Below are 19352 nucleotides of genomic sequence, written 5' to 3'. Positions count from 1 at the left end.
CTTGTGGGAATTTAACTGGATTTAGAAGAAGGGAGGAAGAGATTTCACTGGAAAAAAATAAAATAAATCGTTCTGATCATCTTTAAGTTTCATTTTTCATTTTTATTACCCCCTTTCTTCGTTTTCTTTTTTCATTTTTTCACAAAAGTGGCCAATTTATTGGGTAATCCTCCCAAGACTTGGAGAAGGTGTTTAAATCATATGAATGCCCCCTAGGACACGCGCGCAAGTTATTTTTTCTTATATTACATTTTTCTTTCTTTTTTTGGGTGTGATTTCATTCCAAAGCCTGATTTATACTTAAATCTCACAACGCGACGCACTGCGACATGTTGTGAACTTACAGATTTGCTGCTATTTTCAGTGTGCAACACTGAAAAAAGAGGATCTGGGGCTGGCTAAGATGGGGAAAAGGAGATACTGTATACAGTAGATGGCATTTAGAATAGCTTACAACGATATCAGTGTGCGAGGGAGACTAGGCTATTTGACCTTGAGGCCGTCTCGGAGGCCGTATCATTACAGATCAGCCTAAAGCCCCTTGAGCTTGTCCTCCCACATCAGTTAGGAAGCAGAACCGATCTGGGTCGTGCACGAGCTGCTTGTAAGTGTTTTAGCTATAAAACATTTTGTTATTTTATCACGTCCTGTGTTTTATGGCTGTGTGTAAACCGAATATCCCATTTGGGACAATAAAGTGTTGATGTTGGGAGACAGACTTGAACTTGATTGTGGTGGAAGAGGGTGCACTGCATTACAAGGAGCAGCTCAGAACTGCTAATCCCTATGCACTTGAATTCCATAGTGAAGTTTTTAAATCATAGCCTTCAGGCATGTGACCCTGCTCATGTATTTTTCATAGATGATTTTCACAGACTGCTTTTGTCTGAATCAGTGTCATCCCTCACAGAGTTCGCTGATATCAGAGACAGTTCCTGAACACACTGAGCTAGCTAGATTTCCAAATGTAGGTGCATGATAGATACTGTAGATAGATACTGTAGATACCTACCGCAGACAGACAGACATACAGACCTTTATTGATCCCTGTGGGGAAATTCAGTAAACCATTAGTATAGCATCTGAATGCATTTTGCATAATCAAAATGTTTTAAGGCTTCCAAAAAATCCAAGGGATTCTATAAAACCATAGTTCCTGTTCTTTTTTAAGGATGATTAAAGTACTATTGGTAACTTAGGGGATATCTGTCAGTCTTCTAGAGCATAGATAAAGAGTGGAACGTCTGGAGAGAATCAATCATGAATGTCGTTGAAGTCATGAGATGTTGCACACCCCTATTTTCAGTGTGCGACACTGGGCACACAACTAAGTATAACTCAGGATTAATAGTGAAGTCCTGCGGATCCGGCGAGTGGCTGTTGCATTCCCACCCCCCCATTGAGCTCTATACCTCCCTGGCAGGCTTGTCAAATAAGGGCTGACACTAATCATGTTAAAGTGAGATTGGCTTGAGGGGTTTCTCTGGGCTTCTGAGTAATGACATTGTTTCTAATCAGCCTAATACACAAGTGTTGCCCCGTATTGCCTCTACCTTCCCTGTCCCACTTTTCCTCCGGCGTCCACCATCCCTCAATTTTCAAGAGACGATAAAGTCGCCATTAGCCCTCTCCTTATTACCCGTATTCAAGTGGCAAATATCCATAGTGTCACTGAGAGACAATTTGGTACGTGCTTATTTTCAGAATCAATCCACGCTCTATTGACCCATAGTTTTGGCTCCTTCATGTGGCAAATACAATTGAGTGGAGGCCGCCATGTCTCCTGCCCCCCACCCCCACCAACCCACTTCCTTGCTTGGTCCAGACCCATCTAATTAATGCTGGCAGGGCATTTACTGTTGGGGAAGTTTTTTCTGCTCCCTGGCAGAAAAGAGGAACCTGTCCGCTAGGGCACAACTCCAGATATCTATTCCTCTAAATAAATAGTGATGACTTTGTCAGGCCACAGTAATTTCCCTAGATATCTTGGGGAATTGAATCGAGAAGAGGGAGAGAAAGTGCATGGTGCTGGCGACAGAGGTGGCACGCACACATTCCTGTGTGTGTGTGTGTGTGTGTGTGTGTGTGTGTGTGTGTGTGTGTGTGTGTGTGTGTGTGTGTGTGTGTGTGTGTGTGTGTGTGTGTGTGTGTGTGTGTGTGTGTGTGTGTGTGTGTGTGTGTGTGACACTGTGTGTGTGTGTGTGTGACACTGTGTGTGTGTGTGACTGTGTGTGTGTGTGACTGTGTGTGTGTGCATTTGCGTATGTGTGTGTGAGATTGAGTGGTTTATATGGGCAGATGGAGGTGTGAGTGTGTACGAGGTGGTAGAGTGTGTCTGTGTTGGCTGTACAGAGTCACTTGAAGTAGAATTTTTGGGGGCAGCCTCGCTGCAAGATAAGTCCTCCCTATCTTTCTCTGTCTCCCTGTGAAACAGACCATTATTTGTTCTGGCTCGTTCTCCGGGGCCCACGGGATCGCTCCCGTCCAGATCGTGAGCGCTGATACAAATCAAACAAATGATTGCATGCAAATAAGGGTGAACGTGGAGGAGAAGAGCTAAAGACTATATTTAGCTCATGTCATATTCAGAGCCTATGATTCATACAGAGGAATACATCTTCTAGTAAACAACCACCCCACGCACGCACGCACACACATATACACACACGCGCATGCACGCACACACATTTTCTTTTCCCAGGAAGGACATTGCATTTCAGACCAGGCACCTATATTGAAAAACACACAGCGACACACTTGACACAGAATTGTTTGGGAAAGGGTAGCAACAACTGGCTAATTTAAATTGTGCCAGACAAGAGTTTACAGGCTCCTGCTGTCTCATTGACAGGCATTATAAATATAACAAATACAAAATCAAGCCTCTTGTTGTGGAGGGACTGAGCCTTAAAGGACAAGTCCGCTGTCAATGGCATTGTCTATTCACATCTTTGGTCATATAGTGTACATAAACATTTTCACATTAATGCCTTTTGTTTAGAGTACATGTTTGTTTATGTTTGTAAATGTTTTCCAATGTTATTAAAACACTACTGAACTAGTAATTGATGTTGGACAAACATCATAAGTCATGGATGGTTGAATTTAGTTTGTAAATCAATATTTTCTCCAGGGAATACTTTGGGCTTGACTTTTCGAATCAATCTACATTAATTTGAATAACAATAACATATCTTTGACAAACAAATGTGTTATATTCCATAGCCTGGCGAACGCGTATCCAATAGCCTGGAGGGCTGGTGGGTCTGAGGTTATGAATTCACAAAAATAACGTGGCTGACTGACCGATATTTCTTGTGCACACTGCCTACTGGCAGCATGCACGATAAATATGACGCTGATCGGTCCACTATTTGCAAGATGAAAGATGCATGCGCGCGTGCATTCACACACACACACACACACACACACACACACACACACACACACACACACACACACACACACACACACACACACACACACAATGATGTGTGTCCCTGTGCACTATTTGTTTATAAGGAGCTTTGGAAAGTTTGCTGACTATGTTAGTGGCTAATGCTATTAATAAAACACGCAACACATGGCCAATACTGTGTAGCAAACAGAGGCTAATCAGGACGTAACATTTAATAATCAATAAATCACGAATTATGAAATATCAACATATTATTAAATATGCAAATTCAATCACTTTATAGTAACGTGAGTTATTTTAAGAAACCAGAAGTAAATATCCCCTTTGTATTCAGACTGTAAACAGAGGATAAATGACAATACAACTTCCCATCGTTTAGTCTCAGATTTATTTAAAGGATCAAGACACGGTGGTTCAAATAACACTGTACTCAGTAGTACAACAGACCTGGGTTGATCCCCAGCTAACGAGTTTGATGGCAGACATAAGCTGGCACCAAAGCTGTGGCTTTACGTACGCCCTCAATCAACCTTTACTTGAGTTCAAATCAATTTGGAACATCCGGCTTCTAATCAATATTTTAGTCAGTTATGAGCTGCACATTAGCCAACTCCACTCTAAGTATGACCAGAGGATCACCCGATTTAATAACTTCAAATAATCGTGTGTGGAGGTACAGTATAGATATTACAAAACCCTTCAATTAAATAATACTGGCGGGAAGGATAGAGAGATGAAAGATCTAATCGTAGAGGCCTAAGAAGTCAGAATCAGGCTCACAAGCATACATTACTGCTGCCACAGAGAACAAGATCAGAATTCGACCTGACGCCACTTGGTGGGATTGTAGGCTCTGCGCAAATCCTCCAAGTACCTCGGGATCCTCCGGCTTGCTGCCGTCTAGTAACCTGGGTTACTAGACACGTTACTATTTGATATTTAATACTATGTTGATATTTCATAATCCATAAAAGGACCTAAATGTCTCAATAGAAGAGCAGGGAGGCCAAATACAACCATTGATTGATTGATTGATTGATTGATCGAATACTTTATTAACAAGATTGTTAAAGGGATATTTCTCTTTCAAACATGTTCGGGGTCCTTTTGACGTCTACTCAGGCTTTTGTGAGCACCCCGGACAGTTTTTAAGTTGCTTGATTCAGTATTTAGATATTTATTTTATCAGACACGCCCCCTTCCTATACAAACTCATTGTAACGTCAAACTCCATTTTAACCATGATAGATTCATCAAAAACACCCGTCCTTGGTTCTGGTGACTCATACTGCCCTCCTAATATGTGAGGCGTCCGTGTTTTTTCAATTACTTTTTTCATGTATTTTATATAATATTTTGGGAAAACCATTTTTTTTTAAAATAAATTTAATTAATGAAAAAAGTAATCGAAAAAACATGGCCCCCTCACATATTAGGACGGCAGTATGAGTCATCAGAACCAAGGATGGGTGTTTTCGATGAATCTGTCATGATTGCTGCCTTGTTACAGTCCACGTTTTAGGGTCACGTTCACCTTGTGTGCAATCACATCAAATGTCATGTGCCTTCATTTGGAATTATTTTGTCATTTTATCACACACTGTGGTAATAGATCAATCACCATCTCGTTGATAAACCTCATTGTCAAGCAATGCAGAGATTTTCAAAGACTTCTTGTGGGTTTTAAGAACGGTTTGATGTTCTAAAGATGACATTGGGAATCCATTACAGGTTGTGGTTTATGATTCTGAGTGATGTTAAAAAAAAGTGAGGTAGTGTGCGTATTTCATTTTAACTTTGCGGAAACGTAAATAGCTGACAGGCAAATTTATTTTGTAGTAAAGGCACATTATCCTCTGGCCTCTTTTCGACTTGATTAAGGTAGCAAACACACATTGTGAAACTCAGAGCTTAGAGAGATTTCCCGCATCCTTCTCCCCTTCCCATTCTGTTGCTCTTTCATGCTCCTTCAATGGTATGGTTCATTATAAAGCTCCTATTGTTATTCATAATTAAAAAATCAAGCATGAATTTTTATACAAGTTGGATGTAATGATAGACCATCTGTTATCCTGGAAAAACATTGAATTTGTCGGCAATAAACAAAAACAAAACAAGCTCCTCAAAGCACAGGTCTCCGCCAGGTCAGGTAGGTTATTGTGGCCTCCTGGTGGCGCTATAATAGGCCAATCTGAAAAGGGCGCCATTTCTTCTCAGGCCTTGCACGGCAATCGGACATTGACTGCATTCATGATTTGAGGCATTTTGTTTAAAACATTTGTTTTGCTTAATTAGATCTAGTGGTGGCGCTATAACAGGCCAATGTTAAAAGGGTGGCATTTGTTCCTCAACATAGTGTAACACTGCGTGCAAAGTTTGACCGCAATCGGACGGTGATTTGAGGAATTTTGTCAAAACAAGCCACTAATGCAAACTTTAGATGTCAATCTTAGCCAATCAGGATGGAATATGAAAAATCAAACACATCGTTCTTGATCACATGACTATAGAGATCATGTGATTTGCGTGAAATTTGGATAAAATGGGAAGGAGTAGTATAATTTGATTTTTTTTACATAAGTCGGCCTCCTGGTGGCGCTATAAAAGGCCTCGTTTAACCTTCTCTTTGTAGGAGAAGCCTATCACTGTTTCCACCTCTCTTTAAAGGATGTACAGTCTCAATGCCTTGAAACCTCAAAGAACATACCTCATGCCCAAAGGTTTTTCCTTGACCTCTAGGGAGCGCGCCTACAAAGTTTTACACAGATCGGTGCAGTTATGGGTAAAAACGCCATAACATAATAGCGCCACCATGAGGCTGATTTGAAAATGGCATTTCTTCCTCGGCCTAATGGGAATGTGCGTGCAAAATTTCACGGAAATTGCATGCTGTGTTCATGATTTGAGGCATTTTGTTCAAAACGGAGCACTCCTGCAAACTTTGGAAGACGTTTTTAGCCAATCAGGATGCAATGTGAAAAATCTGAAAGATCTGTTTCGTTTAATGACTATAGAGATACAGTGTACCGATTTGTGTGATTTTTGGACAAAATCTGTAGAAGTACTGTAAAAAAATATGTTTTGCACAAATCGGCCTCCTGGTGGCGATATAAAATTCCCATGAGAACAATTTGGGGCAGAGGTTTTGAATTGGCATCCAGGGAGTGTGTGTGCACAGTTTCGCTGCGATCAAGCCAACGGTGCCGGAGATTAGCTGGTCACAGACGGACGGACAAATGGACACACACACGGACGGACGGACAGGGGGGCAAAACATACTCTCTCGCCATGCCTTTCGGCCTGGCGGAGACAATAATTCATTGTGTCCACCGCCTTAGGTCTTTTGGGGCGAGTAGACAAATTCTTCTATAGTTTTTTTTACCTCTGTTATAATAAGAGTTCCATAGTATTGTAATAGTGCATGGTTAAGTGTTTGTCCATTGATTTAAAGTCAAAACTCTTCCACCAAATAAAAATCTGCTCCAAGATTGTTGGCCGACTGCTTGACAAACTCTATGAATCAGCCCACCATAATACCATATTACGTCTTGCCAACAACATTGTCTCTGACCCCAATATTCTGAACAGTGAATATGAATTGTTATCATTAAACACCTGATACAGTGTTCCATGATTTATCCCTTCCCACACATTTCTGTGGTGCCACTGCTATTATGCCCTACTGGCTCACCTGCCAGTGAAGAGCCCCACCACCGGGAGGACGCTAGCCTGGCATTGCCGGACCGATCACTTGGGATAACTCACAAGTTACTCCGTGGAAGAACTTGTGAGTGATCCCATATGAGTAGAGGGGATCCTAGTCCACTAAGGGTAGGATTCAAGTGGTTTAATAAGGTCAGACTGAGGTCAGACTCTTTTGTGCGGCAGTCAATCCTAAGATTCAATGTGGAACGTCATCCCAGACCAGATGTATGTTGAAGAGGCCCTTCAATTGTATTGTATTATGTGATTGTGTTGTTCTGTTAAATGTGTGTATTTTGTTTGTTCTTTCATCTTTGGTTTTGCAAATGGTGCTATTGGTAACACATTTCAGAAACCTTTGATAATAAAGTATTGTCCTCCTTCTCATCATCATCATCATCATCATCACCATTACCTATGGCGTGATGATTTGATCCAAGTGAGGTCTTGACCTTAACTACTTGACCATCTTTTTCTCCCCGCAGGTGGCCGGTGGGGATGATGGATCACAGGGTCATTTGGAGATCTTTTCTCTCAACAGGCCCACGCCACGGGCGGTCAAGAGCCTACAGGTGGGCTCGCCTGTCCGCTGTCTGGAGTATGTGCCTGAGCCATGTCTGTCTGAAGATGTGGAAGGTGGGGCTTACAGGGCGATCCCGTCTGGGATCGGCAGAACAGTCCTTGTGGGGCTGGACGACGGGAGGTACGTTTCTTCTTTTAATTACAAGAGAAGCAATAGTACCTGCGAGGGTATGCATGCACGCACGCACACACGCACGCACACACACACAGATCCACAGAATCCTTGAAAACACCTTTAATAAAAGCTGAGCACTCATACGGTAAAATAAGAACGGGGAAACAACTGTTAATAATAATGACTTGGATTTGTATAGCGCCTTTCAGAAACCCAAGGACGCTTTATAGTACACAAAATAAACAAATTAATTGCCAAAAGCCTGAGTAAATAGGTGTCTCTTCAGTGCGGACTTGAAGGAGTCCAGTGTTGGCATCTGGCGAATCTCCATTGGGAGAGAGTTCCAGAGGTCAGGGGCTGCCACGCCCAAAGCTCTATCGCCAAGGGTCCGCTTGTTGCTACGAGGGGTGGTGAGAAGCCCCAAGTCGGAAGACCTCAGGTCCCGCTCTGGGATGTAATCGTGGAGGAGGTCCGAGAGGTACCCTGGGGCTAGGGCATGGAGAGCTTAATAGGTGAGGAGGAGTAGTTTGTAGGTGATGCGGAACTTAACCGGAAGCCAGTGGAGGTGTTTGAGGGTGGGGGTGATGTGCTGCCAGCGTTTGGTGCGGGTGAGCACTCTGGCAGCTGAATTTTGCACATACTGCAATCTGTCCAGGGTTTTATTGGGGAGCCCGAACAGGACACCATTACAGTAATCCAGGCGGGAGGAGATGAAAGAGTTGACGGCCGGAGTCTGGAAATGTTTTTGAGGTGGAAGAAGGCGGATTTGGTGACGGATTTGATGTGGGATTGAAAGGAGAGCGTAGAGTCCAAGATAACACCCAGGTTGCGAACCTCAGCGGATGGAGAGATGGAGCCGTCATACACATGGAGGAGGAAATCGCCAATCCTCTGAAGCTGCGCCTTGGGACCCATGACCATGAGCTCTGTTTTCTTGCTGTTGAGTTTGAGTAGGTTGGTGGTCATCCAGGTCTTTATTTCATGGAGGCAGTTGACAATGGATTGTGGAGGTAGCAGAGTGGTTGGTGTGGTGCTGAGATACAACTGGGTGTCATCAGCATAGCAGTGGAAATGTAGACCATGGTGGCGGATGATCTGACCAAGCGGGAGCATGTAAATGGTGAAGAGGATGGGACCAAGTACAGAACCCTGTGGCACACCATGGTTAACTGGGACTGGGTGGGAGTTGGATCCGTTTATGGAGACAAACTGTTATGTTGTTACACACAACTGTGTAATAACATAACAAAACATTTCTCCACCATTTCTATAGTTACTATACAGCAGATCAGAGCAAAATACAGTAATATTTTATAGCAATAATAGAGTGCTTTACTGTGATTATGATGCAACTACAGGTTTGGGCCTACGCAGCCCTCACACCTACATCACACCGCCGATCCAACCAATATGCCCATATATGGAGATCTCTGTATCTGTCAGACCATGTCCCTTTTATGCCCATACGGAGATCGCTGATGTTATCAGTATATGCCCATACGCTATATGTGGGCATGCCCCCTTTGTGCCCATATATGGAGCTGCCTGAAGTGTTTGCGCCTGATGCCATGACGACACATTGAGGTTAGACAACATAGTCATAGTGACATGAGCGTGACGACGTGGTCCGCCGGCCTGCCCGCCGTCGGTCCTCGCATAAGCCAATTTTAATAATAGATACAGTAGATAGATAGATCAGATACCAACAGAAAGCACTGAAGCATAATACCTATAAGGAATGTCTTCAACAATAATAACAATAATAATACGACAGTGGAGACACTTAAAAACCTCCAGCTGTCTCCGGTGGACAAATCAGAACCAGTTCTGAATCCTCAGTTTGAAACTTGCTGCAGATCATGCTGCACGTTTCAAAGTTGACATTGAGATGTAATTTGCATCTGATCAGCATGGAGGGCTGTATTTGTATTGAACGTGGGCACAATTGAAACACTGTTGCATCATACCCCCCCCATCATACCCCCCTCTTGCATTCAATGATCAACTAATGGTAGTGAGGTGCAGTGACATGTTGCTGACTGTCGACAAATGAGGGCAGAATGAATGCAGAATGGGGGATAAATCAGACAAAATGAAGCACATTTGTACACTAATGTTATTGCTTTAATACAATAGACACCAACATGTGTGTTCTGAAAGATACTCATGAATCATTAAAAACTCATGAATCAATAAAAACTAGCCTGCTGGTTACCAGACGTTTGGGATGCAGCAAGGATTTTTTTTTTATGGCCATTAGCGTCTCTGTGTAAATGATATCAAAGTTATAATGATGTCAAATGACGTAGTTTAATGTCCTTTGACATGAAACATATGTCATAGAAAACATTTTCCTTTAAGTATAAAATATGAAACTCCTCTGAAGTTTCTGTCATTTAGGCGAAGCGATAATCAGTATTATCGTGCTGCTATGGTCCCCTGAGAGCTCTAGCAGTATAGATTTGCCTGTCGATATGTCATTGAACCAAGAAATCTGAGTTGATTCAGAGCCCCCTTCAAGTCCCCTGCTAGGCTACGTTCACTGTTTCTCATTTTCAAATCCAATATATTTTCTTATTTCTGGGGTGGGTAATGGGGGGTATGTTTAATCTCAGACTCTGTCACAGCTATAGTGAATGAATTATTTTCCCAGATGGAGGGGAAACGGCACACTTGCATTCAAGATTTAGAAGTAATATTACTAGTTTGTTATTCTCTCTGTTGTTTTTCTCTGTTATTTTTATGAAAACTCAAATAAGAGGAGATGTCTGCATTTTGTTTATTGCTGACTCACTCCACTCCTGCAATCCCTGCCCCTGGAACAGAGAGAAGATGTAAAGGAAATCCAATTTCAGCATTTTAGCACACACAAAAGGCTGTCAAATCCAATGCTGCCTAACACTTTCTTTTCAGACACAAGGGTGAGAAAAAAAAAAACCAAGGTGTGCATTTGTCATTCCTATGAAAGACAATAAGACACGTTCAGCAAAGTTCAGATGGCATTTCGAACGTGAGAGAGACAGAGTGGTTGCATTCACAATGCTTTGCTCCGAAGTGCACTGTTAAATCAAACTGCATAAAAACGAGCCACTCTGTCATTACAAATGATGCTCATTTATCATGTTGACTTTTGCCGCTCTTGTTACCTGCAGTATCCTGGTCTATGGCAGTGTGGACCCCGCAGCACAGTGCCTGTTGACCCTCTCGAACCCCGAGGGCTGCCCTGTCCTTTGCCTGAAACGTTCCCCCAGCTTCTTGTTTGCAGGCCTGCGGAGTGGGACTGTCATGGTGTACAGAAGAAGTATTGGAGGTACGGTAATTCCTTGTTATACAGTACATATTGCTGGACCAACATGTAACCTCTACTGCCTGATTTGACCATGTTAAACCCTGTATACTTGGTAAACTAATACGTAGTAGACCTTGGTCGGCTCTGTACTTCGTTCTTTCCCTCTCCACAAATCTCTTCACCCAAAATAGCCGATTTATATGCTCACAATATGCGTCACAACAACAACGTGACGTGAATGTTATCCCCAGAATAGAGATGCTATGTACTGTATGGTTCAAGTGGTTAAATCTGAGTTTCAATGATAACAAGGTTCATTGGAACTTGTTTTTTCAATGTTTCCCTTTGTGTTGAACCTTGAAACATGATGAAATATCATAAGCCATCACTCAGTCAAGAAAAAAAGTGTGCAATCCCAAGTGTCGGCTTTGCGGTTGCAATATATTTGATTGCTTAATATGTTGTATATACAACACCCTCCGTGCATATTTGTGTGACAAATGAAGCCTGTCATTTTAACTGTGTGTATGTAATTCTTAGCATACGCCACAATAGTTTCATCCCATCATTGCAACCACGTGCGGGAAAGCACATTACAGTGGAAGAATATGCTAATTTCACAACAGATTACACTGCTAATGCTCTTACAAATATTAGCCAGTAATTGATATGAGGTCATGTAATTAGTTCCTATTCTTTTTGCAGTTGAAATAATTATGTAATTCTAGTGCCTTGTGTGAGACATGACACCGAAAAGGATTTAATGTTTAGTGATCACTAATCGGGGCCTCTTTGACAACAAAAAAATAATTATTTTTCAAATTAGTACTGCAGTGTTATGTTATGAGTGTTATTGTTTCCATGATTTAATATGGACGTCGTATATCAAGCTGCTCGTACCAAATAACCATGGATGTCTGTGCGATCATCAGTGAACGTGCCACTGAGTGTGTGAAATATATATCAGTTCGGCACCCATTCAGCATGTGGTAAAATGTTCTTTGCCATGGATGAAGAGAGTCTATCACACAGAGTCATACTCTCAGGGAACCTCATCTTCATGTGAATGTTAGCTCTTGCAGAGACATATTAATTTTGGACCACCTTTGAAGCCATTTTCTTGGAAGCACCTCCTGTTTTCTCCCTTTCCCCATGCCCGGTGGCTCTCACACCCGCTATGGATATGAAAATAGAGCTTCACTGTACATGTGTATTCAGGCGACAGGAAGCTGGGGGTGTGCCTTCTTAGTCTTCACAGCCTTCGCAGCCAGCGGGAGTACAATAGCTCACCAGGTGCCTCTCACCTGGCATCAGTGTGTCAATGTGCCAGCCTTACCTCCTGCACTCCTCCACCTTCACCCAAGCAGGGAGGATGATTAATTACACCAGGCTGCTGCATGCCGATTAAATATTACTATTCATGCTATGTATATATACGTATATTAATAAAAAGGACAGGGAGAAAAGCTCCAGAGGGGGCTAGGCGAATATTTGCGCTAGCCTGTACAGCTGTTAAAGATTTATGCCCTTGAATAGCACGGCACTGTCTGAAAATAAGACTAAAGGAAAAAGTAATGCCAAAGCTTCAACTAAGACTGAATATGCAACACATTGTTCTTTGAAAAAGGTGCTTCACTACCTCGTTCGCTGAGACGTGCCCTGAAGCCTGAATTATACCTTGTCGAATGACGGTATCATTTGCTCAAAATAGGTGATCTACAAGCTCAACGTGTCGTGTGGTTGACGTGAGGGCTAGAGGTTCACTTGGAAAGAGAGAGAATTTTGAAAAGGTGTAAAAGTGACATTTAGCAACACGCCAAGCAATTAACCTGTGGAAGTCGGAAGGCATTGTAAAAGCCATTCTGCTATGAAAGGCAGAAATAAACAACTCAAAATGTTAATTAAATGGCTGGATGCACATCCTTCTCTAATTTTGCTTCATTAACGCAACTGCAAAACGAAATGCTTATATAATTCATTTCATAATGTGCCTCCAATGGTAGCTGCAACGTGTGCCCCATGATTAAAACTCAAAGGAAAAAGGTCTGCCTCATTTTCACACTGAAGTCAAGAGAGAAAAAAAAAGAAATGAACTGGCGATAAAGAAACTGGAAAGCGGATTAAAAAACGTGCCACAGACTTATTAGCATGTGGGTGGCAAGAGGTGCATTATTGTGCAAAGCACAGTGGGCCGTTTCAAGGAGAAGTCCAGACTGTTCAATCTAGCTGAGGTTCAAAATCTCTGGTGTGTGTGTGAACGTGCGTGTGTGTTTGAGTGTGAGAGAAAAAAGAGAAAGCAATTGTTCTCTGTGGCTCTTTCTAACCCATTCAATCCGGGAACGCATCTGTGTCATTTGAGATTTTAGCTATAACCATTATATTATATTTTGGATATATTCAAAAATAGCACATCTACAAGCTCATAGCGCGGCACCGAGTGCCGGGCTACGAGCTTGTAGATCTGCTGTTTTTGAAAAATCTTGAAAATGTGTGCAAATCTTTGAATACATATATTTTTAAAGCGAACATTTGTAACTCAAATATTTGCTTCTGGTGGAACAAAACATTTTGAGATGGGGGTCGGCGGCCAAATACATATAGTTTTGGGAGTCCTTGACATGAAAACGTTAGAGCAAGCATAAATTTTTCAGAAACCTGTTAGGATTTAGAAGACATTTGTAGATGCGTTTCCCAGATTGAATGGGTTAAGAGAGGAGAGACAGGCAAGACAAGAAAGGGGGTCAGATTCGAACCTGGGTCCTCGCTCTCACAGGGAGAATAATGGTCTGTGCAATAACTGACTGACTGAGGCACCCCTCTGTGTGTCTTTTTAACATTACTTTCATAATGGCACAAAACACTGTAGGGCTGCTCTTCAATCAAAGCAAACTACTGGGGTAACCCTGTAATAGTCTAAATCAGTGGTTCTCAAAGTGGGGTCCTGGGACCCTCAGGGGTCCTTGAGGGGGTTCCAAGCTGCAAATGTAGCTCTCAGAGTCATGGGGGTCTTTGAAATTAAAACGTTTAAGAAACACTGGTCTAAATCATGGCATATATTTAGCTTGTTCACCAATGAGTCCAGTAGCATTTTCCCCTGATGTCACTTCCCTGGAATTTGTCTTAAGCCCTACTTTGTTGTATGGGAAATAGCGAAAATCTATGAGCACAGAACGCTATTTTCACTATATATATTTATTTCTTTTAATTTAGAAATGTAGTTTTTTGGGCATTTTTTTTTTACACTTTCCATCTATAACAACTTACTCAAAAAAATAAGGATGCCAGGTTGAAAGTGGTTAAAGTTGAGGTTACTTATTATTTGCTTACTTTTTTCCCTCTCCCATCAGGTGATCTGTGGGACCCAGATTCCTGCAGATCCGTGACCGTGGGCTCAGAACCAGTACGGACCCTGCTGGTGCTGGAGGACTCTGTATGGGCCAGCTGTGGAAACTGTGTCATCGTAATTGACGGCTCCAGCCTCACCACGCAGGTGAGACATCCAACTAAGACAAGAATGTTAACCCATTCAATCCGGAAACACATACTGTGATTTTTTTTGCTATAAACATTATTTTATACTTTGGACTATTAAGAAATAGCAGATCTACAAGCTTTTAGATCTGCACTTTTTCTTTTTTAAATCGTGAACATTTTTGCAAATCTTTTAATATATATGTTTTTTTAAGCAATTTTTTTTTACTCAAATCTTTGCTTCTGGGGATTCTACAAATGTCTTCTACATTCTAACAGTTAAAAAATAATATCAGTTTTTCCGCAGACCCCCCCCCCATTTCCAGGGACCCCCAGATCAAAGATTTTTGTTATGTGTAGTAATGTGTATATATATATATTCAAAGATTTGCACACATTTTCACGATTTTCCCCCCAAAAAATTGTAGATCTACAAGCTCATAGCGTGGCATTCTGTGCCATGACAACGGCTTTAAAAAAAACGTTGGTCTTACTACAGTATGTGTAAGGAGAAGCACATCCTCTAGGGCTGCTGCTGGTAGGACTTTATGCAGGGCCCTATTTTTGTGATAAGTTGAAGCGGCACAAAGCTCAGTCAACAGCGGGGCTTAAGGGCCCTGATGATAGACTGGTATTTTGAGGACACAAGATTGGTTGGATTAGGCTAAATATATTGTCAGTGGGTGTGTTGCAGTTTGGTTCAATCATGGCCAAATGACAGCTTTTCGTCACCTTTTAGAGCAGTGTACTGTGTGCTCAGTGCAAGTACTGACAATTCCCACAGTGTCATGGAATAACAGCTTCAGAACCACAGAAAAACTGATGTCTTTGCACAGTTGTCAACATCAAATCTACAGCACCTCAAACAGACCGCCCGGAGCAGATGATGTAAAATGATCTTGGGAGTAACGAACAAATTCAGTTAATACATCTGGCACTGCACCTATGAGAATCATTTCTCAGTGAATGGATCAATGATGTCGAGCGACAAGCCAAACAGAACCTGGCAGTCTGTGTTATAATCAGTTGACCAATCAGCCTTTTAGGGAGGAGAAGCCTATATGGAGAGATACTGTATGCCTTCCTCATTCCCTGTGCGCCACAGCCATTTTGTTGGATACAAGGTTCATATAAAAACAAGACTGGGTCCAATAATGTTATGGCTTCATGTGGATCTCGGACTTTAGGTGGCCAGTCTGCAGTCTATGACAGTAGTTCTCAAACCTTTTTGTGTCAAGGACCCCCAAATTGATATGTATTTTGATTGCGGACACCTCCATCTGAAAACGTTTGTTTGTGTTAAAAAATGCAAAATTATTCAAGATTTTTTTTGATTTTTCAAAGAGATCGTTTGTAGAGATCTACAAGCTCGCAGCGCAGCACGAAGTGACGCGCTGTGAGCTTGTACATCTGCTATTTTTGAATAGCCAACTTATAAACGGATAAAGTGGTTAAAATAATTGTGATGCTACAGTAACTACTTTAGCTGGGGACCCCCTGAAACCCCCTCAAGTACCCCAGGGGGTCCCGGACCCCACTTTGAGAACCAATGATCTATGACATGTCTATGACATATGACTTCATATTTGGGCAAGGTTTCAGCCTGAACACCATTCACTTCCTTATATTGTGTAGACTGCTTGGCTCTGAAAGAGGCTAGCCAATGATGTCATCTGTGTTGTGTGAATTTGAGAATCTGAGCTCCTGACTTAAAGCCGTACTTGGAGTAAAAACAAAAGATTTTTAGCGACCTCTGCTGGTCACTAGCGTCATTGCAGGTCTTTAGCGGAGTCTTTAGCGGATTACCCAGAATTCCATTTGTTTTCACCGGAATAAAATATGTTTATAAAATGCTTTCGGGGGTGAAATTCATGGAATGGGTGTTGCACTCACAAAATATATACAATTTAACTTTAGTTTTTTTTGAAAAAGTTACAGAGTATAACTTTAATCTATCAAGGAAAAGTTTATATTAAAAAGGTATTGAACATAATCTGAACAAAAGGCACGCATCGGTCCAGACAGACACACAGATGGACACACACACCGTCTTCAATAAGAGTCTTATAGATGGCTTTGTCTCTTTCAGGGCAACACTGTAAAAACAGACAAGCATAAGATAAAGCAGGTTTGGGAACAATGAACATAATATATGTAAATATTTTTATAACCGTTAAGTACTCTGTAAGATAAGGTATTTTGGTATGAAATACACATTTTCATTGAACCTAGTGTCCTGTATCACAACATACCAAACAGCTTTAAAAATGGTTTTAATTGTGGAGAGACCTCCTGCTTCAATAGACATACATGCATTAGGAGGCGCAGCTTGACTGGAACAATATGGCGGTAGCATTTATGCATCATCGCTCCAATGAACAGCAGCGGCCAATGTGGTATCTATGTTTCTATACTGTGTCTATGAATCAAACGAAGCTATGGGGAAATTAACTGGAACATTAAACAGATATGTCACCTTCGGGAAACCTAGGGCTGGCTACTGTTTTATTTATTTGTTTTCATGCATTTTTTAAGGTAAAATAATTACACCCTCGTCTTCCGGAAATGATCCTATAAGCATTATCAGAGTCAGGTTTCAATTTTTTGTTCAATCTGTTTGTAGGTGTTCCACTGTGCTCTCAGAGTCTCTAAGAAAAGTCATGCCAGAATGAAATCAGCCAGTCTTCCAGACAAAATGTTTTGTCGTATGGCATAATTAAACAGCATTTTTTTGCTCATGCTCAAAGGATCAAATTCACAGAGGGCAGACCACAGCCAGAGACAACAAACCAATCTGATACCAACCAAACTGTCAAGGTTAATAGTAATAACATATTTGAATGCTGGACTTGTAGCCATTACCCTTTAGTTATTGCTCCCAGGTGTGAGTCTGTAGAGCTCTATGAATAAGAAGTAGGAAAGCAGTGAGAAAAAGTACATGGTCATCTGCAAAGTTTTCCTGCATACTGTAAATGAAGCTTTATAAAAATGAAAATGAAGTGTAATAACCAAAAGACCAAGCTGAACACTAACAAATAACAAAATCCATCTCACTGTGTACATCATATGAATGTACAATAATCTTCTCTAAAAATACACAATCGATCCCATGAAATGTACATACACAGTACAGTATTTGCGAGGTCAAATTAATTAATCTCGGAAGGCTTTTAAGATTTCCTGCTGTTGCCTCCTTCCCCTGCAGAGATACTCTACTTGAGTAAGAGTAGGTTTACATACTGTACTTGAAATTCATTTCACAGAGTAGTTCCTTCCATACCTCAGATTTAATTGAAACAAAAATATATGCCTGTCCATGAAAGCAATAGAATGAAAACTGTAGACAATTTCACACAAACAACAAAAAGGAAAAGGAAAAAAAACAATACTGAATTGACCTGAATATAAGGCAACCCTGATTATAGGGTTTAAAATTAACACTGGGGAATTTACAGTGTAAACAGATCTTGGCTAAATAACGCATAGAAAGACAGCTTCTGACTGCTTCACTGACTGCCTCCAGACCTTGAAGATCAGGAGTGACTTAAACAAGGGAGATGTCTTACCTCGTTCCTTTGCCTCTGTGTTCTCTAGAGGCAGGAGCTTAACCAGCTGAGTGGCCACGCAGTGCAGGCACAGTTCTGGTTCACTGTCTATCCCACAGAGCTTAACAGGTCAGCATCTCACTGCTTCCTTGCTAACCTTGTCTCCGGCGCTAATATGGACTCGTGGGGGCTGACATCACAGCAGCTACAGTGAATGCACAAGATCTCTATGGGAAGCTGTGCTTTGGCCACTGGAGTGAGTTGTATGACTGGGAGTGAGGACAGAGTGGTTTCTATCACTCAACTGCAACCCAGTGCGTTTCATTGTCTGTAGTCAGGGGTGAAAGTGGCTTGAAGTTCTTGCCAGAACTATACCCCAACCTCCATCTCCTCCTTCTCCTTTTTCCTAATTCATGCATCCCCAAACATCAATGTCTTAATGCCTGGTATGGTGTAGAAATTACAAGCACATGATATCATGCATAGATTTAAATCAAATTGTGTGTGTAGAGTAGCCTACCATAGAATAATGTCTTAATGTTGAAACAAAACTTCAATATCAACAGTTACTTGTATAACAAAATGAAATCAAATGGTACCACAGATTGTTAATCTTAATGCAAAACTTCAATATCAAACTACTTTTGTTTGAAATTAAATTAAACGGAAATTACAACTAAACAACATAAATTAAGAATATAAGGCAAAATGTCTCTTGCAATTTGCACATTACATTTGAAGATGATTTCAGTAAATAACATAAATTAACAAAAAATAAGTCCAAATGTCTCTTGCCATGTACATGTGCACATTAAAATGGAAGATCTTCTGAAGATAACTTTTACCCATCAAAGCAAATAAAATAAAAATAAGCACAAATTCAACACAAAATGAGAACACTTAGTTTACTGTCATGCTTATAACCAATTAAGGGTAAACATATTATGTTTACCCTTAATTGGTGCTGGTTTTGGAATGGAAGTAGAACACTTAAAACATGTCCCACAGAGGCCTAAAGTAGTTATCATCTTCTGCGTGACGGCGAGACATTTATTTTTCAAATTGCATTCTTCAACAAAAGTTACCGTATTCATTTCCCATTTATTTTCGTGTGATTTGAACCAATCAGAACTAACTATCCCGATGTGTCTGTCAGCCAACGAGAAACCTTTTTTGAAAATTGGTGGAATTTAATTTGTTGTAGAGCCCGCCTACTAATTTACACACACA

At 41.3% G+C, this 19352-nt stretch overlaps 1 protein-coding gene across 3 annotated transcripts in view; it reads left to right on the top strand.

Moving 5' to 3' along the window:
* arhgef10la (Rho guanine nucleotide exchange factor (GEF) 10-like a) overlaps window positions 1-19352 on the top strand; it is a 186157-nt gene that overhangs the window by 150957 nt on the left and 15848 nt on the right. For all 3 annotated transcript variants that reach the window (XM_080423025.1, XM_080423026.1, XM_080423024.1), the window contains 3 exons: window positions 7606-7823; window positions 10970-11127; window positions 14454-14596. In XM_080423025.1, coding sequence (XP_080279151.1) covers window positions 7606-7823; window positions 10970-11127; window positions 14454-14596 — 519 coding nt within the window. The remainder of the gene's footprint in view (window positions 1-7605; window positions 7824-10969; window positions 11128-14453; window positions 14597-19352) is intronic.

Source organism: Gymnoscopelus braueri, assembly GCF_963280865.1.
Source record: "Gymnoscopelus braueri genome assembly, chromosome: 3".
Classification (NCBI taxonomy): Eukaryota; Metazoa; Chordata; class Actinopteri; order Myctophiformes; family Myctophidae; genus Gymnoscopelus; species Gymnoscopelus braueri.
The sequence above is the reverse complement of the archived record's forward strand: the minus strand, read 5'-3'. Positions and strand labels throughout refer to the sequence as shown.